The sequence below is a fragment of the Peromyscus leucopus genome, chromosome 4 (assembly GCF_004664715.2).
Source record: "Peromyscus leucopus breed LL Stock chromosome 4, UCI_PerLeu_2.1, whole genome shotgun sequence".
Taxonomy (NCBI): Eukaryota; Metazoa; Chordata; class Mammalia; order Rodentia; family Cricetidae; genus Peromyscus; species Peromyscus leucopus.
This window is the reverse complement of record NC_051066.1, coordinates 92,130,362-92,157,100: the sequence shown is the minus strand read 5'-3', so window position 1 is coordinate 92,157,100 and position 26,739 is coordinate 92,130,362. Positions and strand designations below refer to the sequence as shown.

The 26,739-nt window shown below is 37.0% G+C and overlaps 1 protein-coding gene across 1 annotated transcript in view; it reads right to left on the bottom strand.

Annotated features, from left to right (window-relative positions):
• The window catches only part of Spred1 (sprouty related EVH1 domain containing 1), an 80,009-nt gene that overhangs the window by 5,615 nt on the left and 47,655 nt on the right, over positions 1–26,739 (bottom strand). The window contains 5 exon segments of the mRNA XM_028888084.1: positions 1,291–1,392; positions 9,421–9,573; positions 15,742–15,777; positions 15,779–15,792; positions 17,613–17,781. Of these exon segments, the coding sequence (XP_028743917.1) occupies positions 1,291–1,392; positions 9,421–9,573; positions 15,742–15,777; positions 15,779–15,792; positions 17,613–17,781 (474 nt within the window).

Below are 26,739 nucleotides of genomic sequence, written 5' to 3'. Positions count from 1 at the left end.
TTTATGACACATGTCAGAGCCTCAGAAACTACTAGTAGAAAATGGCCTATAAGGGCCTGCTGGTGAGGACTAGGACAGAAACAAGAACGTGCTACTGGACACTGGGAGAAAGAAAATGTAAGTGACGAGATCAATCAGGTTTGGTACACTTGGAAGGTAGAACTTGGAAGTAACAATACTGAGCAGAAGTGCTGAAAGTGTGGCACAGTTTTCTTCTGTTTACAATACCGTGTGTGTATGGCAGGTGTGTGGGCGGTTGTGCTTGCACACAATGATAAAGGACTTCCTAAGCAAAGTGAAACTAAAACTTTGGATAATTCTCAGCGCACTTTTATTGCAAACAATGGGGAAGTGGAGAGGATACCCGGCACATGGCTGGATAAGGCAAAGTGCTGCCAACATGGACTAAGCAGGTAGTACAGGATGAAGACAGAAGGTTTCATCTCTGGGTCTCTGCAAAACAGGCCAAGAGCACTGTGTGGCTACAGGCATAGTCCATCCTTCCAGTAAAGAAGCCTGACTCTGGAGGTAGGGCTGAGACATGTTCCCACAGTTCAAGAGGGAAGGCTAATCTTTTATTGCAGTAGGCCATGCTATGGTATTCTAGGACCCTGATGTCAATACTGATACTAGGGGTGAGGAGGAAGCAGGGAGGATCACCAACTCAAGAGGGCAAGAAGAAACAACCCACAAAACCAAAGATGATTAATTCCAAGTCCTAAAATGGAACTAAATTCTTCTTATTAGGGTTTGGACTCCCTTAGGATGAACTATGGCATCTTCATTTCAGTTTCTCAGTTCTGTAATGGGACTGTCTATTTTCTACTCTACACTTTTCCTAACACTGTATTCTAGAAGCTATCTTCTGTCTGGTTCCACAGGATCACAGCTGGAGAGGAATTTTGTCTCAAGATGAATCATTTCCCAGGGGTTATCTACACTTTGTTGAAATGATAGTTTAAGACTTGGGAATTAGAGTACATGTTGGAGTGGGACAAGCCTTCTGGACCCCTGGATGCAGGTGCTATTATTATTCTCTATGTGAGAAGGGCACGTGAAGGCCAGAGTATAAAGTGAAGGATGCAGTGCATAAATTAACAACATGAGTTCCTGTTTTGTCCTACTCTGATGATGCAGAGTCAAAAGCCACTCAGGCTGAATAGAGCCTACGTATAGAGACACAGCAGATACATACTGAGTAAGTCCCATGTACATTTCACTCAAGTGGAAATTAGACTTGGATGCTGAGCTGCTGCATTTCAGGCCAAGAGACAAATGACCATTACTTACCCTATTTTGGGACTTTAGGCTCCCACACTCCTTAGATATTTGCCTCTGTACATATTCCATACTTCGGCTCTGAATGTCCAGGCCTTGCTGACTGAACGGCATCTAAAATTCCAATAATTTCTATTTTAAGTGACAGCAGTATAAATTTCTTACTTTAAACAAAACCAAGTACAACATACATTTCAAGCCTTTACACCTGATAAGTTGTAAAATCATGCCTAACCAGCCTCTTCACCACCGCACACACCAAAAAGCTGTTTGGATAAAAAGCAGAATCAGGCTAGAGAGATAGTTTAGCAGTTAAGAATACTTGCTACTCTTACAGAGGACTTGGATTTGGTTCCCAGCACCCACACGATGGTTCAAAGCCATTTGTAACTCAGCTCCTAGGGATCCAAGCTGTTTTCTGGCCTCCACAGGAACCACACATGTATGTTTGCTATGCATGTATGTTGTGCATCACACATGCAGGTAAAACATTCATACACACAAAATAAATCTTTAAAAAATAAAAGGAATGAAAAGCAGAATCACTTCCTCCCCATTTTACTCTTGGAAAGAATATTCTGTTGTTGTAAAATGCATTTAAAATCCAATTTAGCAAGTAATATCTTGCACCAAACTATCCCTTGCCCGCCCCCAAAAAAAACCTACCACCCAAACCAAATAACACAGAAGATAGGTATGGTAACCCATGCCTGTAATCTCAGCACTCAGGAGGCTGAGAAAGGAAGATCACTAGAGCTTAAGGATAACCTGGACTAGAAAATTACAGTTCTAGTCTAGCCTGGGCTACAAAGTAAAATCCTGTCAAAACAACAAAAATGGGAGGGGCAAGGCACAATAATCACAATGGGTTTTTTGGAGTAATAGAAATATTATGGAATGGAGTAGAAGTGACTGTACAATCTTGTAAATATATTAAAACCAAACTTAAATACACTAACAGGAGAGATTTTTATGGTATATGAATTATGTTTTTAAAAAATGAGGGCAGTTAATGTCCTGATAAGATTTCTTAGCTTGAGTTGTAAAGAACATGAAAACTCAATAGATTGTGGTTAAAATTTTATCAGTTTACTTTTTAGAATTTTATAGTAAAATTAGACATAAAAAGTAAAGAATATAATGAACTTCCATGTTAATCATCATCAGTATTTCAGTCATTCTGTATTCTTTTTATTGTTTTACTGAAACATTCTGATCTAAACCCTGCTACACTTAATAATTAAAGTATCATTTGAAAACAGCAACACACATGTGTTCTATATGAAGTATGAGGTTTATATGTAGAACATATAAGAATTCAGGAATTAACAGGAAAAGAGACGAGTATGGATTAAAAGTTCTGGTAAGACTCCATGAAGGAAACAGAGAATAAACTATTTGTTAAACTATTATAAATAGGGGAACATTACAGAGAAGGAAGTAAGAGGAAAACTTCTTGACTTAATATAATGACCTTAAGTTAAAAAGTACGTAGTCTTAATGGCCAAGGGTTATAGCTCTGGGGTAACGCATTTGCCTAGCACGTACAAAGCCCTGGTTTCAATCTACGGTGCTAGAAGAAAAAAAAAAAACCCAAACTTCCTGTAATAGTTGTTTTATTTTGCTCTAGGAATAGACTTTACAAAGTAAAAATGTCCATTTTCTCTTATATCTCTATTTTACTATCTCAAAAATCACATATACACACCCCATATAAACACATACACATTCTGCAACTATCCAAGTTAATGGATACTGTTCCCCCGTGACCTGTAAGTAAAGAGACAAATGGACAATACTGGTTTTACACTCATTTAACAAAGGTGTTAAAAGAGACACTGCAATTAAGTGCTGCTTTTGAAAACACTGGGAATACATGGTATTTCTATTATCTTTAGGATAATTTATCAGCTCAAAAGCCAGAAGATACTTCTTAAAAGGATTCTACTCATAATGGCATTCTACTCATAATGGCAACAAAATAGTACAAAAGAGTAAATCTGACATACAATCCCTTTTCTTGAAGAAAATATAAAATTAAGAGAAACAGAGGAAGAACTATATAGAAGGATGTACCATCTTCACGATTGACACCAAAGCCTCCCTAAGCTAATGCACTGATTCAAAACAACTCAAATATAAAACACAAAGTTTTCTTTTTAAATCAAACAAACTGAACAAGCTGCTAAGTTAGGACACTTGCTGAACATTAACATTTCTTACAGAGATGGAATCTAAAGATGACAATGTGGTACAGAAACAGACAAAATGGTAACAGATCTTATCAGAAACACTAGAAACAGACCCAGACATACAGGTAAGCTTGGTATGTGACACTCAGGACACTATGAACCAGCAGGAAAGGCTCCAATACAGGGACTTTCTGTATGTGACACACAGCACTGTGCACCAATAGGGGAGGTTCTAATAAATCAGTTCTATGCAGGAAATAAAAACAACTGGAGCTCCACTACAGAAGAAAACATATCGAGCTGTGTTAAGGACAAAAGTCACAAAACTTTCACAACAGGGAGGAAAATGGCAAGATAAGTACGAGAGGAATTTACTAATTAACACCAACAATACAACACTGATACTACATTAAAAGTTAAAATCCTTGTTTATTAAAATAACAACAACAACAACACACACACACACACACACACACACACACACACACACACAGGAGCCACAGACAAACCTCAAAAAGGACTAGCATTCAGAGCACACAGCAAAATAACATTTAGTTTACTACTCAATATGAGGTTTGATATGACAGCATGTTCTTAAATAATTTATCAACAATAACAGCTATTTCCAATTACTGGAATTTGTATTGATCAATATACACTCCCTATGCACAAAGCATACATTACTTATGTAGTCTAACTTGCATCTTCTTAAACTGAGTAGTGACCTCATGAGGTCACATATTTGAAATAATGTGGAATTCGAAATAATAAATAAAATTAAAAAGGAAACAGCTGGGGGTTTCCAAGGATACAACCAGACCCCCCAAAAAAAAAATGAATTCAAAATCAAACCTCATCAATCTGGGGTGATTCTGACAGCACTTACCCACGTTACCACTTCTCCGCAGCCTGAGTCTAAATACACACAAGGCGACACTGCATGGTACATGCCTGCAGTTCACACCTAGGAACCCTGCCTGAAACGTTCTGGCTTAGAACGAAGACTGTGTATGAACGGCAGTCTCCTTACTGTACACAAAAGGCTTCCTGCACTTACAGTGTCACAGTGGTTTAACTGTGAAATGGGCTTTATTATTTTCCTGCTGCCATTCCTCAGCATGTACCAGCACTCCATCTTTAGACTGTACCGCTAACAGTATTTTATTTCAAAAGTTGCTGACTTACAAAAAAGTCAAATTTTGGTAAAGGATTGATTAGGAGATTTACCTGCAAATTTCTGAAATGGCTCTAAACATATACCTGCTATTTTGTATTTGTGAGAAGTGACATTCTCAGCATTGACAGTAATAAATCAAAATATTGATCAATTCAGAATTTTTTTTAAGACACACAATGTTTTGCAGTATTAAATATTGCACCTGAGGCAAGGTTTAATTTTTAATTTTATGTTTATAAGTGTTTTGTCTATATATATGTTTATGCATCATGTATGTGCCTGGTGCCTGTAGAGGCTAGAACAGGGCACTGGATCCCCTGGAACTGGAGTTACAGTTGTGGGTCCTATATGGGTTCTGGGAAGAGGACTGGGGTCCACTGGAAGAGCAACCAATGCTCTTCACCACAAATCACTGGTTTATTTATGTAAAAATCTTATTAGTGCACATGTTGCATTTGTCTCTGGTAAATTTAAATGCTGCCAAGGAGCTGTTTTAAAGTCGACTTAAAAGTTATCATTTGTATACCTATTTTATATCCATACATACCCATGGTCACACAAAAATTTCTTATGCTAAGGAGGGTTGCTAGAGGGGAAAGTTTAAGAAGGGCTGGACCAATTTGTCATGGAGTCTTTTACTGCACACCAACATCAAAAACCCACCTATGCACTCCCTAAGAAACTGACACATGCAAATAGCTGGAGAAAAGCATCAAGCCTGTCAGAAGAAAAAGACAAAGTGTAGAGATTCAGAAAAGCAGAACACTAAGCACATGAAAACCAAAGTAACAGGGGTAAAGGTAAGGAGCAGGCTGGAATGCTTCTGGGTTGTGTGGTGGCTTCTAGGTGCTCCTACATTTCACAAACCTCTGATCATGACCTCAATTCATAAACATTATCTTGTTCATGGTAAGAAAAGCAGCTATAATGACTTTCATGCCAGTTGGTTGAACTAAGCCTTCACTGAGTATTATCATTTTCAAACAATGTACTTATCTATACAAACCATTTAAACAGCCCATGGAACACTAAAGGAGCCAAAGAAAAACAGTGGCAACGTCTGTAAGCATTTCTGGAGGGAAGACTCAAAGCTAGTATTGGGGACACTTTCCCACAGAGCTCCCTTCTGCAAATCTCCTGGATATATGTTTGTCCACCTTTGTTTCGGACCTTTTTAAGGATATATGCACAGGGAATCCCCTGAAAGAGAAAATGCTCTCTCTCTCTGAAGGCAGGACTATTTAGTACCCAGAGAAAGGAAGACGTAAGTAAAACAGTCAGGCCGGTTACAGTCTTGACTTCCTGAAGTTTAAGGTTCTGTTTTAATTTTTAGCATTTCATATAAATTTCTAGATACATTTAGATTATTTTCTTCTCTTCTCCTTCCAACTCCTTCTGTGTCCTCTGCTACTCCCTCTCAAATTCATGGTCTCTTATTCCTTAATTGTTATTGTTAAATATATACACATAAATTTAGAAATACAACCAGCTGAGTCCCTTTGATACTTCTCATGTGTTTGGGATTAGCTCAGCAGGGGCTTGTTCCTGAACTCTCCTTCTCTCAGGAGCCATTAACTGCCTACAGCTCTTCATCGAGGAGTGAGTCCTTGTGAGAACTCCCCTATGCTGGCATACCAACTGGTGTTCAGTTTTCAGGTCTTGCTTAGGCAGCCATATTGTTGACTTTTCACAGCTGCAGCTTCTCTCTCATATAGAGAAGACACTATCTCACAGCAGTTGTCCTAGTTTTCTGGCTCTTTAATCTTTCTTCCATGTTCCCCAAGCCTTTTATCTGTGGGTATAAGAGTAAGTATTTAAAATACAGTCAGAAATTAAACTGGTTTAGGAAAGTGGCAGTAGGGGGTTCTTCTCTAGGGCCTGTGACCTTTACCAGCCACAGAGAGTTGGCCAACTCCCCTCCTACTCAGTGGACCCAATGTCCAACTAGACGACTGTTGGTCACTCACTGAATACAAGCACCACTATTGCATCTTTCCGAATATTAACATCATTATGGGGGTGTCACAACTGGGTATGTCTACTGAGTACTTTTCTCCCTTGGCAGCTTGCATAGCTCCTGCAAGTACTGTGAGAACTAGTCCTCTATAGCTCTAAGCTCTATAACGCAAGCCTACTTTGTACATCCTGAGCAAACACCAACCTGATGTTTTAGAAAACAAGGAAACCAACATGAAAATGAAGGTCATGCTACTACACTGTACTGAGAAATAAGGCTCTTTGTGTCTTACCACACAATCTTGTGTCTTCTGGAAGAATTTATAAACATGGCAGCTAAATTTGGTAGCTATAAGTAAGGTAACATTCTAGACTTTATAGTTCAACAGGGCAACTGTCCAGTCCTTTTGAAAAGGTAGCTTCTCTGTTGTAGAAAAGGATCCGCCATTAAGATAACTCTGAAGCAGACAACTAAATATTCAAGCATATTAATTCCTCTGTTGAACACTTATACTCACACCAAGAGGTTTTCAGTGGTTGCCCAGATCATGAACTAGTGCATGTAGAATATGTGCTAAGATGATAAGATATTGGTTATATAATCCTCTTGGATTCTGATTTTTATGTATCATTTCCTCAAACTGAAGTATCTGAATCTTAGAAAAGGGACTTTAATTTAGTTATTTTGAAAAACAAAATGAGGTTTCTGCTCTGCAAACTAAGGGCTGGATTCTGTACTGTGGGATATTCTCCATGATGCCTTTCAGATTATATCCAAATACAAATAGTATGGAATCCTAACACCATTGTGCTGAACACAAGGGTGTTTTACTCTTGGTAAGTATGAAAGCACCATCATTTGTGGTGATACTATGTCCCCCAATATATTGTACACCCTAATAAACTTATCTGGGGTCAGAGAACAGAACAGCCATTAGACAGACATAGAGGCCAGAAAATGGTGGCACACACACCTTTAATCCTAGCATTCTAGAGGTAGAGATCCATCCAGAGCTCTGTGAGTTCAAAGCCACACTGAAAACAGCAAAGCATGGTGACACATGCCTTTAGTCCCAGGAAGTGATGACAGGAAGCAGAAAGGTATAGAAGGCATGAAAACCAGGAACTAGAGTCTGTTAAGCTTTTAGGCTTTTGAGCAGCATTTCAGCTGAGATCTATTCGGATGAGGACACAAAAGTTTCCAGTTTGAGGAAACGAGATCCGCTGAGGAATTGGTGAGGTGAGGTTAGCTGTGGCTGGTTCTATTTCTCTGATCTTTTAGCATTCACCCAATACCTGACTCCGGGTTTGTTTTTATTAAGACCTTTTAAGATTCGTGCTACAATCATCAAACGCATAATTTTGTATATTAACCCTCAACAAATAAATGTATAGCTTTAAAGGAAACAAACCCATCACATTTAATTCCTGCTGAGACAGTTACTATCTAGCTCTGTCTATAATCTTGGAGATCAGGACACATTTGAATTATAAGAGACTAGGAATAATATTGTTTTCTTTATTTAACAAAATACTTTCCCCAAGTGCTTTATATATCACATTTTGTCATTGTAGTTTCCTAACTCCTGGAGGCAGATTCTAGTACTACCCAATTTATAGACAAAAAAACAAATCCTGAACTATGAAGATGTTATAAGGCATGTACCCAATAAAGGACTTAGTTCTAAAATAATGCAAGAGAAATATCCCTGCAATTCAGTAAGAAAAGGCCAGGCAACTCAATATGAGACATGCAAGACTTTTTAGGTTCTTTATAAGAGAATTCCACAGGAGAACAGCTGCTCAATATACTAGCAATCAGGGAAATAAAACTTAAAATCACAATAAAATACTATTTATTTCTACCTAGTGACTACTTCAGTATAAAAGAAAAGAGGTAGAGTAATACCAAGTGCCCCAGGAATTGTCAACTACCTGTGGGAATGCAAATGGGACAATGACTTCATATTGTTTTTGAGTAAAATTGACAAACCATATAAATGTTCTGTGTTTTGTCTCTGGTATTTGTATAACCCAATACACAACTGTGTACCAGGTTGGTGAAAAACACACTTGATAAAATACAAGGTGATTTCCACAGTTTGAACATTCAATAATCTGGTGCCGGTTCTCTGCTTTTTTTCCCTTTGTTTTTAATATGTTGTGGTTTTCTTCCAGATTATATACACCTTTGCTCATGGTGTTCTTTGTAATGGAAACTGCATGTCTCTTCTTGAAATCAAATGTGGAATTTCTAGCTTCCTCTATGTAACAGTTATTTGGAGATAGGCCTTTGGCTGATTGTTAGATCATGAGAACAGAACTCCTGATCTGACAGAATTAGTGTCCTTGTTAGAGCCACATCTGTCTTTATTTCTATCATTCCCAACCAACTGGGGACATGGCAAGAAGGCAGCAGTTGGCCAGCTAGGAAAAAAGGCCCTTACCACAGCCACTCCAACTCCGTCATTCTAACTGCTAGAGCTGTAGGATGAAAGAGACAAACAAAAACCTTGCTGTTTGAGTTACCCAGTTCAAGTTGTATCACAACAGCCTGAACTATGATACTCCCTCCTCCCTGTCTGCAGCACTCATCTTCACATCCCCGTGCCCTTTTACAGAGCACTACATTAACTTGTCTATGGCCATACCACCCTGAATGCACCCAATCTCGTCTGACTAACATTTAAGTGAAAATCAATACCTTTTCTGGGTTTTGTTTATTTTTAACCTGGTAAACAACAAAGGGTCTTGGTGTTCTTCTGTGGCACACCAGTTTATATATGCTACACATACGAATAGTATGCATTTCCTCACCTGGCTGCCTTGCAAGTAGACTCTTCTGGCATTCAGATCTTCAAAGGGTAAAGGTCTTATGTCTGAGCTTCTGTAGGGCTCACTGGTAACAACTGTCTCTTGCTGGAAAAGGTGATCTTTCACTAGGGAACGAGAAGCGTCCTCTTCAGTGGTCTAATGGGAATAACATCAACAAAGAAAGACACTTCAGCACAATGAGTAAGTCTATGCCATTACCATTGCTACGAAAGGCGGCAATTCCCTGAACTCAAAAGCACACAATCTGAATGCCATGCCAAAACAAGAGGAAATTTAGAACATTTACACTTCATGAACACCGACCTTATTAAAAATAACTCAAAGGAAATGAAAGGCTACTGTTTCATAGAGATACAATGATAAAGCCTTTAACTACATTGAGAGTAATACAAATACATAGGTGATAAAGAAAATAGAAAGAAAATTCAAGTAAATATAACAATTTGCAAATTAATAATATAAAGCACACAGTAAAAACTATACTGATGATAGATACAGTGAACAGAAACATGAACAACAGTGGTCCATGACCATGTTGAACATGCTAATGACTTACACTTAATTAAACGTTTCATCAGTCATCAAAGACTTAGGTGAGGAAATATACTTGACTAGTGATTGTCACTTAAGACATTATTTCAAAATATCACAAACAAAAATGTCTATAATAAAATAAATGTGACATAAGTGAGAAGTAGCAACTATAAGACAAAGTCCTAGGTGTTTCCATTTCTTTTCAGTGTAGACGATACCATGTGCTACTGTCTCCATTAATGTGTAATTATTTGAGAAGAGATTTTGACAGTCACGTAGAAATGGCTGAGTATTTTCACTGACTCAAATTATCCTAAAATAATCTGGAATAATCATTATAGTATTAGCAAATTTAAAGGTTCAAGATGTATATTTTGTTTCTTAAATGAGTTTTGCAGAGTTTACTAATGTTACTTCTACAATAAACAAGTGAATTACATAAACTGACTAGGATCTTTTCAATTCTATCTTTTGCTCTAGAACCACAGTCTCCAGCTATGTAATTTCTCCAGAATACAATTTTCTCAATCACAAAACAACTGTGACATCTAGTAAACCCGTTTACATGAAAGCAGCCACTACAGCAGGAACCAAGCAGGTAAGGATTAAAATACACAGGAGGACCCACTGCCAAGTAACACCAACTATGTCAAAACCAGGTAATTCAGACAAAACAAAACACAGTGCTAAATAATTCCTTATTGATAAAAAAAAATGCAGTTTTAAAATCAATAAAAAAAAAATTCCTTAGTAAAAAACAAAACAGTTAAGTCACATTGTGACCTAATTCTCCTAACAGTTACCCCAAACTATTACGACAATTAATGCTAAATTATTGAAAGGAAGCTGGCTAAACACTGTTATTCGGCAAACATTTTCTGTCAAAATATATTTGAAAATTGGGAAGAGCAAAAAAAAAAAAAAAAGAAAGAAAGAAAAAGAAATAAACTTGTTTAGCTGCTGGAGACCTTCAAAAACAAACTACCTAGCTACCCACAAACTGAATATAAGACAATATAAAACACAAATGGCTAAGAAAAAGGACCTCGGAGGCTTTGATTCACTCATTAAAATATGATAGAAAATTTAAGTGGTCAGCCAACTTTTTACTATAAATTTGGTACAGTATCAGCCTTAGAGCTGGTTGAGATACTTACAAGATAAAAATTTTAATAAGCATGAGTTGTAGCAACAAAAATAATTATAAGGTAATTATATCTTTAAGATAACTTCTTTGATTGTGTTATCTTTTACTAAAGTATAGCCTAATTGAGAAGTCGTTTAGGAATTCTAAATTAAAGCTGGGAATGTAGCTCAGGGTACCAGCACTTGCTTAGCATGAGCAATGCCCTGGATTCCACCCGCAGCACAGCAAGGAAGCAACAAAACTTTTTGTTCCGAACAATAAGCCTTACTTAAACTATGTATCTGAGCAAACACAAAACGGTTATGTAGCCCAGTGCTGACTTGGCTAGAATTCTATACTTCCATGAGCTGAGTGACAACTGATGGATTTTTAAGTATAGACTTAAATAGGTCTCAGCCAGTAAAACAACTAAAGCATCATTTGGATGTGAGAAATGACCAAGCAAGGGTCTGAAAAGTGCTATGCACACAATGTATAATAAAGCACGTAATACTTATATATTATGAAAATGTAACATTTTAGACAATCCCGAACCAGGGGAAAGGTTTGATTATTTTTTAGGTTGTTAATTTCTTTAAAAAAAAAATTAGGTTTATGCTTTTCCCCTTACTTTTGATAAAGAATCTTAGTATTTTAAAATATAATACAAATACAGTCTACCAGTGAACCAGTCACTTTTTAAAAACCATAATGTATCTTTTCCCTTTCACCTGATACAATGGACTGCAATATTCTATACTCTTGCCTGAGATTTCCAGATTGATGCAGAGTAACTCTCTATGTCCATAAAATGACTTTGTAAACATCCGAGCCTTTCCAGCCACTTTCCAATCTATTTCCTCTTCTCAATACCCACTGTCTGACTGAAAGCCCCATTATTCTTCTTGCTTATCTCATTTTAGTGTGATTCAAACTGATCTTTTCAGACTTTGGCCCATCATTTTTCATGAAGAGTTTTTGATTTTTTTTCTTTAATACTCAAAGTCCTGTTAAGAGTCCCAACTACCAAGGCTGTAAGAGACTGGGCAGAACCTCCAGAACATTCTCCTAAGATAAGTAACTACACAGTCCACAGAAATGCACTGCAAAGTTTAATAAAGTTCAATTTTATCTTACATGCAAAGAAATGCACATTGCACTTGCTCAAGAATTTTATTTTTGAAGTTATCACAAATTACATTTTTGAATAATGTGTGGCTAGATGATATTCAACAAGACAAAACCTTAATTATTAAATATATATACATAAGCATATATATATAGTAGTTAAAAACTGTATGCTCAGATTTTGTCACCTTATAAATTCCAAAAACTTCTATAATTCTGTTGTCCTAACATCATAACAAACATTTCTGTACAATGTTTCTAGTGTCAGTTCATTTTAGAACTGGCCACAATCAACTACTCTGTTTAAGAGATCTCCTCAGGTACAGTTCTGATTAAGAATAAACTCAGGCCCCTCATATACACCTTTGACTCTGAAGACAGGGCCTCACTAAATATGTAGCCCTGGCTTTTCTGGGACTCATGACGTCATTTAGACTGGCCTTGAACTTACACAGATCTGTCAGGCTCTTGCTCTCTAGGGCTCAGATTAAAGGTGTATGTTTTAATGCTTCCCATGCTTCCCTTAACTTTTTAATTCTGTGCTTTTCTAAGAGTTTTGTCTAGAAACATCACTAATATATAATATTCTACTTAAGCAACCTCAATGAAATAATTGTGATGAAACAGTAAGAAAGGAACATAATAATGTCAAGACATATCTGGCAAAAATTGTATTATAAAAAAAATCGGTCCATGTGCTGGCTTAGATAACAGAAGAGCATTCCAATGAAAAGTTCATTTGGCTTAAAGGTACTTTTAAGTTTGTAGAGATTCTTTACTGTAGATATAGTTTTGAGACAATAAGCAGTAGTTACACAGTTCTTGCTAACTATATAAATCTTCATCTAACCCTTTTTGGTAAACCTATTTCTAGGATTCTAGCCCCAAGATAACACTTAAGAAACATGAACAGAAATGTATGTGAAGTGTGGACAATCAAACTCAACCTAAGAAGCATCAGAAACCTTCAGAACCATGTGACAATGTGTCTAAAAGCGATGCTGTGTGCACGACATTGCAAACACTCCGGGAGAGAGCTAGGGCTGTCCACTCACCTCATGCTCAGAAACAGAGCCTTACTAAAAGTAAAGCCTTTCAAACTCAGCATGTCAACAATTTATCTCTCACAGTCTGAAAACTATTTTTAGACAACAAGTGCTAACTGAAAGCTTTTAAATCATTTTGGCTATTGCATCTCATTTTACAAAATGATTAAACTGAGTACTTCTCAATAGTGAAAAGAAGATGTGAGAACATTTAAGTTCTGACCAGCTGGTTTTTCTTTCTGCCCTGAAGCATGGCACCTAAGGTCTTTTCTTTGTACAGTCTCAAGTATGTTGTGAGGCATATTTTGTGGTTATATCAATTAAGATTATCTTAAGATATGTTCTTCTTGGGAGAAGTTCTGCCTTCTCTGATTGGAAAGACATTAAAAATGACACTGAAACAAATACAAACTGGAATTAAGAAACAAAGTAACTCCCACAAAATCTTAATTGCTTCACTGGATTTGTCTAAGAAAAGAAGCTAAATAAAAGAACACAGTGGTTAAGGTTTTTAAGTCACAACTTTAAACTTAGCATTGTTCTTTAAAACTTCTTTCTTAAGTAACAACTATGTTTGTGATCAAGGCTATAATACACACCAGAAGTAAAACATGAACAAGAGAGGATTTTAAACCAAACGATGGACCTGTTCTGAAACTAGTCAAGGACAGTTCTCATGGCAGGAGTCAGACACTGAGCTGCTGAGAGCAGGAGGTGCTCGCTCTGCCACCCAACATCTTGCATCTAACAATGATGGCCAAGAATGGGATCTTAATATCTGCTGGATAAATTAATGAAGGAGATTCCTGCTCTGACATTTAATCCTTTCAAGATATTAATTTAAATTTGACATTTTTTACTTCTACTAAGCTGAAAAAATTAAAGAAGAGGTCATATCCTAGTTGTCATTACAAATAACTGTCATAAAGTAACTTGTAAAAAGTAAGTAACACATGGGTCAATGAAATGGCTCAATGGGTAAAAGCATTTTGCCTCCAAGGCTGATGACCTGAGTTCAACCCCTAGAACCCACATGGTGGAGGAACGGACTGATCTGTGGCACACATTCTCTCTCTCTCTCTCTCTCTCTCTCTCTCTCTCTCTCTCTCTCTCTCTCTCTCTCTCTCTCTCTCACACACACACACACACACACACACACACACACACACACACCCGACTCCCAATCATTTATTCTCCAAAACTCTGGCATATTATCACTAGATAAACTATACACCATTAAGGTAAATTAAGGTTTTTGTTTTTCAGTTTCAACCCTGAACAAACTCTTAGAACAGTGTTTTGGGGGAGGAGGGGATAATGACTGGTTCCGAGTACTGGCACTTTCACCCTTCCTTTCACTCTACTTGGTGGGGAAGGGGTCGGGGAGGACATATCCTATTCCAAGCACCTACATGGAGGCTCACGACCACCTGTGACTTCAGTTCCAAGGGATCCGATTCCTTCTTCTGGACTCCTCTGGCACGAAATGCATGTGGGTGTGCAGACAAACACCCACACACATAAAATACAAATAAGGACGCTCTTTTGCTGTGGAACAATCCATTTGTACAGTGTGAAGATCTGTTGCTGTGACTGGTTTAATATACAAGCTGACTGGCCAGTAGCTAAACAGAATAAGGCAAGAAAGCCAAACTGAGAATGCTGGGAAGAAGAAGGGCGGAGTCAAGAGTCACCAGCCAGATGCAGAATGAGTTCGACACACAAAAATGGGATAGAAGTAAAAACCTTGAGCCTCAGGGCAGCACATAGATTAATAGAAATAGACAAAGGTGTAAGAGCTAGTTAGTAACAAGCCTGTGCTACTGGCCGATCATTTACAATTAATACAAGTCTCTGTGTTGGTTATTTGGGAGCAAGTGGTTCAGGGCAGGAAAACTCCACCTACACTCTTTCTACTCATCTTAAAGAAGTTAGCTTCTCTGCTCATGCACTATTTGCTGTATAAGACATCTCCACAAAACTCAACAGCTTCAAACAATTTTCATAACATAAATTGAATCAGAAATTTGGGAACATGGATGTACAAAAGTAAATAATCTCTACCATTAAGCCAAATTGTTCATTGGAATGTTCTTCTGTTGTACAAGCCCCATTTTAATCAATACACAATAAGTAAAGGAGATTTCCCTCAGTGTGTGAGGCCTTATCCACATAGATGATATCCTGAAGAGAAAGGACTAGGGGTCTGGAAAGCCAGTTCAGTGCTGCAGCAGGAATCTGACCAGGTTCCATCATGCCAGTCTGACCATTTGATAGATTTTAGACTTCCAACCTCTACAACTTCACGAGTCAATTCCTTACAAAAACAAACCTATAGGCAGTGGTTCCACTGATCAGGAAGACTAGGTAAATAAAGCATTTTTGAAATTTGTGAGTTATTAACATGAATTCTAATGACTTCCTAAAAATGTTTATGTTTTGTAACTCTTTTCAAGCCAAACTACTTACTTGTAAATCATTTTCTCCTCCTTCAGCCTCATTTTTTTGATGCTGGGCACCCTAAAAAAAAAGAGGTTAAAGTTAATTAAGCATAGCATTTACATATATTTTGCCTTAGATTTTAGTATTAATGGTTGACTATGTCATTATAAAGATCAAAGATTGATTTCTGGGTTGCTTGGCAATAGATTCAAACACCACATTGTAGCTGTTCTGTTAGAATAATAAAGTGACTTCTATCATCTCTTGGCAAATTCCCACTTTCTTTCAAAGCTAAGCAGACTAGTTGTGTTCTATTTCTCTGGTTGTTTAAGTGATGTCAAAATGTGACTAACACAGTATTTCTAAAGTGTGTGATCCAGGAAACATGAGCATTCAAAAATCAAGATTTCAGTTGCTCAAGTTAAAAAAGAAGTCAGTCCTGACTTATGGGCAGTCAAGGCTCCACTGACTGACCTGTCATACCCATGTCTGCATAAGCTTTTATGATGTTGAGTGTCTTTAGTTACAATAAATTAATGTAAAATGATGTGTAGTAGTAGTGTATACTGCATTTATGTTATGACACATAGCTAGCATGAAACAGGCATGAGATGAAACATAACCCTGGTAAAAAGGAGTTTATTCTTTGGGATAAAAACATACATATAAGTGACAGAAACTTACTAAGTTCAGAGAACTTTGATGATGATGATATTCAATGTTTAACAAGACAGGCTGAATACAGCAATAGTAACCTGCTTAGGCAAGTATGCATTTCCTCCTTAAACATAAACTGGCACAATACTGTGAACCTGATTTACTCCATCTTAGAAAAGGGAGTATTCTCTTATAAGTGTATAAACACAGACTTAAAAAAATAAATTCTAAATTTAAAATATATGACTTTAAATTTTAATAGTTATGAATAATGATTTTCTCTTTAAAATACTTGTTTTATAAAACTTAGCTAAACAATTAGAATCAACTAGGGAGCTTTAGAAAATATGCCAAAATCAACCAGCTTCATACACTATCAAAACATACTCAGTATTAAGCATTTTCAAGTTCATATCCAGTTTTCCCATAAGTAGTTTATTTCTTGATATTTTTCTAAAATACCCCTTGTACTTCTCTATTTTCTGTCTGCTTGCTTTTTCAGATACAGTCTCATAACCCAGGAAGATCTTGAGCTCTCAACCCCCTGCCCCAGTCCCTGAGCACAGGACTAATAGGCATGTTTGACCACACTGAGGGTTATTATGGTTTGATTTAGTTACTCTTAGCAAGTTTGTTTCTATTATTAAAGACCCTTTCCTTCTCAATTAGGAGGGAAAAAATGGTTATTCTCTCCTATGGGAAGAGATGGGTTTCAATGTACTTTCTTTCTATTTAAGTAAACACACACCAGAACTATGGGAAAATAAATTCTCCATTTAAAATCTCCATGTTTGGGGCTAATCAGCATTTAACAGACTGGTAAGATATAAAAGGGGATAGATGAGATTGCAGTCTCTGCCAAATCTCAACAAAATCACAGAGTTTTATACCTGAGTATCTAGAGTCTACATATGTTTGAGCATTACCATGTTTCTTTGTATCTCATTAAAGAGAAAAGAGTGTGATGTACCATGACCCACACTGTTGACAGGCTCTTCACAATACAACATTCAACTGCTATCGACTGCGACTTGACAAACATAAAGGAAGCCAAGCAGCCTTCTCACTGCTCACTACTCTCTCTACTCATTATGTCCTTCAAAGTGTGGTCACAGAACACAAACACTTACTTGATTAAAGGACAGCAATCACTTCAGGTCAATGTTACAGAAAATATCTACTATATCTATATAATGTGTAAACATTTAGAAAATGTTTAGAAACCACAACAAAAACCCTACCTTGAGATATATCCTCTATAGCTCTTCGAATGCCTCGATCAAAAGCCCTGGCATCAGCAGGACTCTGAAAGGTAAGGCCGAACTTCTTGTCATCGATCTTCCAGTGGTGAAATGTGGGAGTGACCTTATTATAAATGAGGTCTCTTTTAAGCATACATTCCAAAACCACCTGCCAAAAGTCAGGTGCCAAAGTTAATGAACACACAAAATCCATCTTATGTAGCTATTACGTAAACACTGAATACTATAAATATAATGAGTATTTTTAAATAAATTGAGATATTGAAGTAATCTTCACAAAGTCAACTTAATAAAGGGACTAAGAGAGGATTAAAGAGATCATATAAATTGTAAACAGAATGTGGATTATGCTATCATTTAAAAGAATAAACACAGTGCTGCATACAAAATTTCCAGAAGAATATAGTTAAAATGGTTTCTGAGAAAACCTGGTAAGTAGACACAACAGAAGTGGCAGTAACAATGTAACTTTTAAAATCACTCTCCCTTTCCCTTGTGTTTCTGAGCATCTAACAAGTGCTCCACTATTAATTACGGCTTCCGGCCATTCCTTTGCTAAATTTCTTGAGCCCCATTACAGAAGCAGATCAAATACCTATTTGCCCTTTTAGTAGCTTGGTTATAAAACTTGTTTCCCCCTCTTTGAGACAAGGTCTCACTAAGAATGTCTGACTGGCCTGAAACTTCCTAGGTAGAACAGGCTGGCCTCAAACTCACAGACTGACTCTGCCTCCCAAGTGCTGGGATTAAAGGTGTGTACCACTATGCCTGGCTCTGGTTTGGTAACTTTTCAAAGCTCTAGCTTCCTCATTTTGAAAATAACAGTAACAGTATTAAATACACCTTATAATTTGTGAATGAAAGTTTCATGTAATTTGTGGGACAATACAGCTTTGTTTCTTCGTATTTTATATTTTCTGAAATGGTTTCAGGAAGTAACAACAATAGGTAAAATGCCTTCCTCCTTTTTATTTGGGTTATCTATTTTTAACATTCGCTCTATACATTCTAATGTATACAATTTATATTTTATTTCATTTCTGTTTGTCTATTTTTGCAGTGCTAGGAATTGCATTTAGGGCCTCACACATGCTAGGCAGGTGGTCTACCACTGAGCTACCTTCCTAGCCCAACATTTTTGTTTATTTTATTCTGAACTGTAGCACGGAGGTAATTATTTGATGTCCCTTTAATTGCTCTTTAATCTTGGTGCCTTTCTTAAGACAAGACTGTTCTTGTATGTAACACAGTGACCAACGTTAACATGGAGACAATACTCTTACCTAAGTTCATATTCTAATTTTGTCTGATAATAACATTTTAAAAACTTCCAATACAGGATTCATTCCAGGATCACACATTATATTAAATCTTTAATATGGGGGCCACTCTCTGCCTTTGTCTACCATAATATCCACAGAGTACTTTCTATCACATCAGCTATCATTATTACTACACAAAAGAAAAATTACACATCTTAGTTATTTTAAGATTACTCTTTAAGGCCAAAAGAAAGCAATCAAAACCCACCTAAATAACACTCAGATCATACATCCTACTTTATTTCTTCCACTAGTCATAATGACTTCAAACCACTTTGTTTCCTAGTCTGCTCATTCCAGGTGCCCCTAAGACCAGGAATGCCACAAGAACAGAACTTTGGACTTAGCTTTTTTGCCAGTTTTCTGACCCCCAAAGCAACATGTACTATGCATATATACACACACACATTATATGTTTAAAAACAGTGGTGAGATCTGAGCATCTCCTCACCACTGCCCTCTATTCCACCTATCTCCTTCATTGGCATGCCTTTTCCACACATTGCTAACAATCTCTTCAGACAGGGTAACTACTCTGCATGTGAAATATTTTCTTTCTTTCTTTCTTTTTTTTTTTTTAAATAAAAAGCATACTTTGTTTCAACGTTTACAGTCTTCCCAAAGCTAGGATCAAAACCAAAATCCTAATCATGGCTCCTTACAACCCAGAGATGGTTCTACTCCATCCATCCTCATTTCCTACCCTCTTTCTTTGCTCCCTTTACTCATCTGACAATGACTCTGGAGAGACATTCACAAAGTACAGGTCACTTCCTTTCCCTATACTTTATTAATACTTCCTACTTTAAGATCTCAATTCACAGCCAGGAAGTGGTGGTCTACGCCTTTAAATAAGTTCAAGGCCCCGGTCTACAAAGTGAGTTCTAGGACAACCAGGGCTACACAGAGCTGTCTTGAGTTCCACCCCTCCCCCTCCCCCATCCCCACTGCCAAATCTCAATTCACACATACATTCATTAAAAAAAAAAAAGCCCTTCCTGACCCCTAGACAAGATAGAGTCTGATAAAGTCTCTGACACTGTAATTTCAAACTGGTTATTTTTTAACACCTCCTTCCACTGAGTCTATAAACTGGATGCTATATTTGGCTATCACTGTATGCCCCAATCCTTACAACACAGAAGCAACCTTACATATCTAACAACATCCTTCCTCAGAAAAATACACATGTGCATAGTTTCTTCAAAACATCTGTAGGCTTCATGTGTTTCCAGACCCTACACACTGATTCAGGTCACACCAGGCTACAGCTGACTTTCACAGGTCCTGCAAAGTCCACTGGGTACACATTCTGGAATTTTGGAAGTCATTATTACATCAGTATTCCATGCTGATTTACTATTTTTTATACAACTATTTTTCAGAAACAGAAGTAAAAAAGAGACAAATTAAATTCTAGAACTCAAAAATTAAATACTGTATTGGTGTTAATCACTACAATACTTACACTGTAACTCATTCATAAACATAGGAAATGCAGTATTTTAGAAAATGTTAAACTGGATTGTTTGAAAACAGGACGAATAAAAAAGTTTGCTTCTAGTTACTATGTAACATGTTAACCGCATCTTAATTTTAATGCCTGAAAATATTACTGAATTAGCTCGTTAGATTTTCTAAAATTAGTACTGTCTGTTTCCTCTTAAGTAAAATCTCAATGTAATGTACACTACTGTCCACCACCAGTTTCCAAATGCGGTCTTCTCGGGGAGATATAAAAAAAGGAAAACAAATTTTAAAGATGAACCTGAAAGAATACTGAAGAATGGAAAGAATAATGATGCAGTTTTTGGACACACATGAATGTTTATAGAAGAGAGTCTACCCAGAATTGTGTAAACACGGAGTTCATGCAATATACCAACAGGTACAAGGGCAACATACTAACTAATTATGAACCAGAACTCAATTTGTTTTTACCTACATACTACGAATTTACTTGCTGATACTACACAATACATTTAATGTAGCAGAAAGCTTTTCTTTAGGAAAGGGCGATTATGGTGGTAGCTACTAAGGGTTTAAGAGGAGTCAGTAGAACAGAAAGACAAGCTACCTATTTATTATTACTACCCCACAACGAAAACCTTTGTAGATAATCTTCAGTGTATGCCCCTGAGGATGTGTTCTATCAAACAACGGTTACATAAATCTCAGATCCCATGTCTGAGTTAAGTAATTTCTTTCCCATTTAAATCACATAAATTACAAAGCTGTTTCACATTTGACTGAAAGCAACATTAACTGAGGGAGACAAGGGTAGAGGAAGGGAATAGCAGGGAGGAACTATAATTATTGGAGCTTCTTTATAAGAGAAGACCCTGCATACAGGAAATGAGTAATTCCAAGTTGTATTAAAACTATCCTAAATCCAACTGCCAGACATCATAAAAACATGTTTTAAAACTATAAATAGTTTAGTTTGCTTATCTCGCCATTCATAAATGCAGTTATAGCTTGAAATGCAAGGCCAGGAGCTGGATCTGTGGGCAAAAGTGTTTGTGGCACAAGTGTAAGGACCTGAGTAGACGATCTCCAGAACCCATGTAAAGATGAGCATGGCAGTGCACATCTGCAGTCCCAGGGCACCTACTGTGAGTTAGGAAACAGGCAGGAGAATCCCTGGAAGTTCTCAAGGCCTGCTAGCTCGACATATTCAAAGGCAAAACTATGAAGACAAACAAGGTGGAAGGCAAAAAGAATGTTGTCTGACCTCTACAAGTGTGTCTTGGGATGTGTATACCTGTACACACACACACACACACACACACAGAGAGAGAGAGAGAGAGAGAGACAGACAGACAGACAGACAGACAGACAGACAGAGAAAAAGATTGAATGCTTCAAATGAATGTCTACCTAATTTCATAACTCAAATTTTTTTCCAGAACTTACATTTAGGAAATGGTTAAATTTAGTCAGGTCCCCTTGATAACCTTAATTAATGTGTTAGTGAGACAGAAACACACACAAAAATACAAATACACACACACACACATAAATAGCCTCATCCTCATTTCTACCCCAAAGAAAAGCTTATATTAAGTTAATAAAATATAAAAAGCTATTGTATATATTAATGCAATATTAAATCAATAAAAAGAACTATTAGAGAATACTTTCCTAAAATATTTTGACAAGAATAACCCCCTAATTTGTGACTGATCCATTTAGAATGTGGCTGGTTTGCAAAGATCAAATTAAAGAGCCATGTTTTGAAAATCACATTACTATTGTTTTTAACTCGATCATTAACAAGTACACTTCTGTTAGAAAGTAAAAATATATTATTCCTACTCTGTTAAGGTTAAACAGATGTTAATTATAAAAACTATATAAAACTCTGGTATTGCAGAATATTAGTTGAAGATGTGTTTATGCTGTGGAATATTTGTTTAATGATGCAAAGACGTGTTGCATTCTTTTTATGTTGCATTTGTTTAACTCTGTAAAGCTGTGTTACTTTGTCTGTCTAAAAACACCTGATTGGTCTAATAAAGAGCTGAATGGCCAATAGCTAGGCAGGAGAGAGAATAGGCAGGGCTGGCATGCAGAGAGAATAAATAGAGGGAGATGAAGAAGAGGAAAGAGAGAGAAAAGGAGAAGAGAGGAGGATGCCAGGAGCCAGCCACGCAGCCAGCTACAGAGTTAGAAAAAAAAAGAAAGGTATATAGAATAGAGAAAGATAAAAGCCCAGAGCCAAAAGGTAGATGCAATAATTTAAGTTAAGAAAAGCTTGACAAAACAAACCAAGGCCAGGCATTCAAGAATAAGTCTCTGTGTGTTTATCTGGGAGCTGGGTGGTCAGTCCCCAAAGAGCAAAGAGTAAAAAAACCAACTACACTCTGGAATTTAAAAATTCTACTACTACCAATTTTATTAAAACCCAATATTAAAGGGAAAGAGGAAAAACAGAGTCTCTGTGCTATTAAGCAGAGTTAAAGGAAAGTGGAGAAGGATGGTATATTAGCTAATTTTCTCACTGCTCTGACAAAATACATGAGAAAGATAAATTATAAAAGATAAAGTCTAAGGAGGTAAGGCATATCATGGCAGGAAAACACGGTGACAGCAGCATGAGGCGGCTGGTCACACAGCCACAGTCAGGAGGGAATAAGATGACGACTTGAGCTGTTTGGTCCTTTTTATTTGGCCTGGGTCCCTAGTCCACAGGTCGGTGTGCTCCACATTCTGGGTCTATCTTTCCTTCCTCCTCAATTAAACCTCTGTGGAAGCACTCTAGAGGTCCAGAAGCATGTGTCCTCAGTGATTCCAAATCCAGTTAGGTTGACGAAGATGATTATTCATCACACAAAAGTTAATGAGCATGAATATTTTTAGTAAAGTATCCAAAATAACAATATTGAGTTATGAAAAACAGAACAAACAGAAACATAACACACTCCCAAAGCATGATGAAAGATGGTGAAAAAGAAATTTGGTACAGTAACTTCTTAGGTCTGTGGGCCTTGCACCCAAGAGCAGTTGGATCCCATTCTATGTCTACCACTTACTGTCCAGCTTACTTTGAAGAATTAACTGAAGTAACACACAAAGTATTCAGAGTGGTATTAGCTGTCAACTTTATAGAATTTAGATTCACATGGGAGATGGGCCCTGAGCAGGCTTGTGGTGAGTTATCTCAATTACATTAATTGAGGGAGATGATCTATCCTAATTGTAGATGGGGCCATGCCCTGGGCAAGGATCTTGGACTGTATAAAATGGAGAAAGTGAGCAGAGAACTAGAAAGCATTCACTGATCTTTGCTTCTTCAACTGTGAGAAAACAGATTTAAAGTTGGAAGGGTAAAGTTGATTTGGACAAGACCATTAAATTTCATCTGCTACCCACATGCTAGAAACAAATGCATGAAAGATGGTCTTTAAGGTGTGTAACATTTAAATGTTTATCCACAGTATAAAATGTATCTTGACAAAAGAATCTCAGACTGCATTCTCTAGGATAAAAAGTGAAAATAACCCAATTCTCTAGTGAACTGTACAACTACTTCTAAATGCCCAATGAATCAAGGAACTCAGCAAGAGAATCAGACAACCCTAAGAATCAAAGAGAAATAACTACATAGGAGTGGAGGGCAGTGCATGAGGGAAGAGTTTTTGCATATATAAAGGTCTAGGTTTCTGGAGAGCAGGAGGCAAGGGGGTGGTATCCTATGTGGGACAACCAAAGCAGAATGTTTAAAATGAGTTTGTAACATAAAAACAGATAAGAAAACCAGGAAGCAAAAAGAACTTGATGTCAAATGTATAAAATAAATATACTTTTTTTTTTTTTTTAAAGAATTTAGAGACCTGAAAAGAGATTGGATGACTGGTCATAAATACAATTCCTGCCAAGGTGCCATAAGCTTTCTTGCAGACAGAGGCAAGAGCAGCACTTCGAATATACACAGAAGGGAAGACTATAGGACCTACAATCACCTTGAAGAGAGAAGAATCAGTGGGAGGACTCCCTCTCCGGGTATCTCTGCTGCTGATCCATACAGCAGCGTGGGATGCTGCATCTGCAGGAAAACTGGCAAAGCAGAAGAACGAGAGAGAACCTATGAAAATGTATTTAGCTCATCTTAAAGGAAGACAGAAAGGTGATTCAAGGAGGAAGGACAACCTTTTCAACAAATTGTGCAGAGAAAAACAGAGTATTAACATCCTGCCCAAAGACAGAGAATCTTAAGTATCACACTAACTAAAAATTAATCTAAAACATAAAATACAAAACGATAACACTTGTAGGACAAATTATAGGATATAGCCTCAGAAACCACAGTCAAGAGAACAGTCTGTGGAATTGACACTAAAACTGCAGTCTACTAAAAGAAAAACAGATCAATGAATGTTACCAAAAGTTAAAGCTCTGTAAGAGCCTATTAAATAATGAAAAAGAAAATTATAGGCTGGGAGAAAATATGTGCACAGCATATATTTCCACAGAACAAGTATTTAGAATAGAATCAACATTCAGGGCTCAACAGAAAGAAAGTACCCTAGTGAGGAAATGGGCAAGACAACAAATAATCACCAAGAAAGGAAACTATTAGCTACTAGGGAAATGCAAATGAAACCAAACCTACAATGACTTTCTTACTACGTACCTAATTACTAAAATTGAAAAGTAAGTCCATGCAATGCTGACAAGAATGCAAATTTAACACAGCATGGCCACTTTCAATATAAGTTTGGAAGCTTCTTATATCATAAAACAAATGATCGCCAGGTGGTGGTGGTCCATGCCTTTAATGCCAGCACTTGGGAGGCAGAGCCAGGCGAATCTCTGTGAGTTTGAGGCCAGCCTGGTCTACATAGCAAGATCCAGGACAGGCATCAAAACTACACGGAGAAACCATGTCTCGAAACCCACCCACCCCCCAAAAAAACCCAAAAAACAAAACAAAAAAACCCAAATGATTATCACAAAATCTAGCATTTTTGATCATTTATCCTAGAAAAAGAAAAACTATGTTCACAAATAAATGTATGGTAAAATGTATACAAATGCTCACAGTAGCTTTATCTATGAAATGGTCCTAGAAGAACCTAGAAGTCCTTCATTAGTTAATGACTAATATAAAAATAAACTATAGTTAGATTACAAAATACTAACAATAAAAAGGCCACACTTTTAAGGCGAGTTATGATGAATGAAAAACAGACAATTCTGAAAGGTTGCATACTTCCAATTCCACTTTTATAGCACTTTGGAAATGACAGAAATCATAGAAATGATCCACAGAACAAACAAATCAGTGCTTGTCAGGCTAAGAGTGATATGTATGTGGTTATAAATATTAACAAGGAGTCGCTGGCTACTTTGTATCGTACCTGTGAATGTTAATTTATGTGCTTAAACTCTACAGATCTAAATACAATAAAAACTGACTAAAGATAAAACAGAAATCTGAAAGTAGTTGTCTGTATGAATATTCTGGTATAATACACGGTATTAGAAAATGTCATTTATCAATGGGAAACTGAGTAGAGGATATACACAAGATCTCTTTACATTGTTTTTATAACATTAATAATCTAAATTTGCTTTAATAAAGTTACAGTATCTATGGGACACATTCTAAATAGGATTTCATAAAAATCAGTAACAAATTCTGGTGGCAGGTGAGAAATACAAAAGTGCTATCTATGTCCACAATACAGGGTAGCTCTCCAGGTAACATTATACTAGAAAGTCTGTAAATTCACAAAGACAACAAGGGTCCTTAATCATCATTCAGAAAGATCCACTCAGTACCTAAAAAAGAAAAGTTACATGAAGAACTTTAAAAGACTTTAAGAATGGTAAAAAGGAAATGTGATTTTTATGTATATATGAAAAAAGATTAAATGAATATACTCCTATGGCTTAACGATAAACCATTTATACTTCTCAAAGAATGAGCAAAACACATTCTACAAGAAAGTAATAACACTAAACTCTCTATATACAGTTATAATAATATAAGAAAGTTTGTTTGCCCAGAAATCTACTAGCCCAGAGTTAAGCAGGAAGCTTCCTGCAAATGAACTGAGTCCCTGCAAATTCCTCTGCTGTAGCTCTAACCTCCATGTGGCTTTCTTTGAAGACAGGTCTGTGAGGGAGTGACAAATGTCACATGGGATGGGACATACAGGGCCTAAGTCGTTAGGAAGCCAGTGTCCTTGTAATGAAAGAGATAGCAGCACTCCTCTCTAGGCCAGAAGACTGGGTGAAGAGTCCGCCATGGAGGAAGTGCCTTCATCAGAAACATA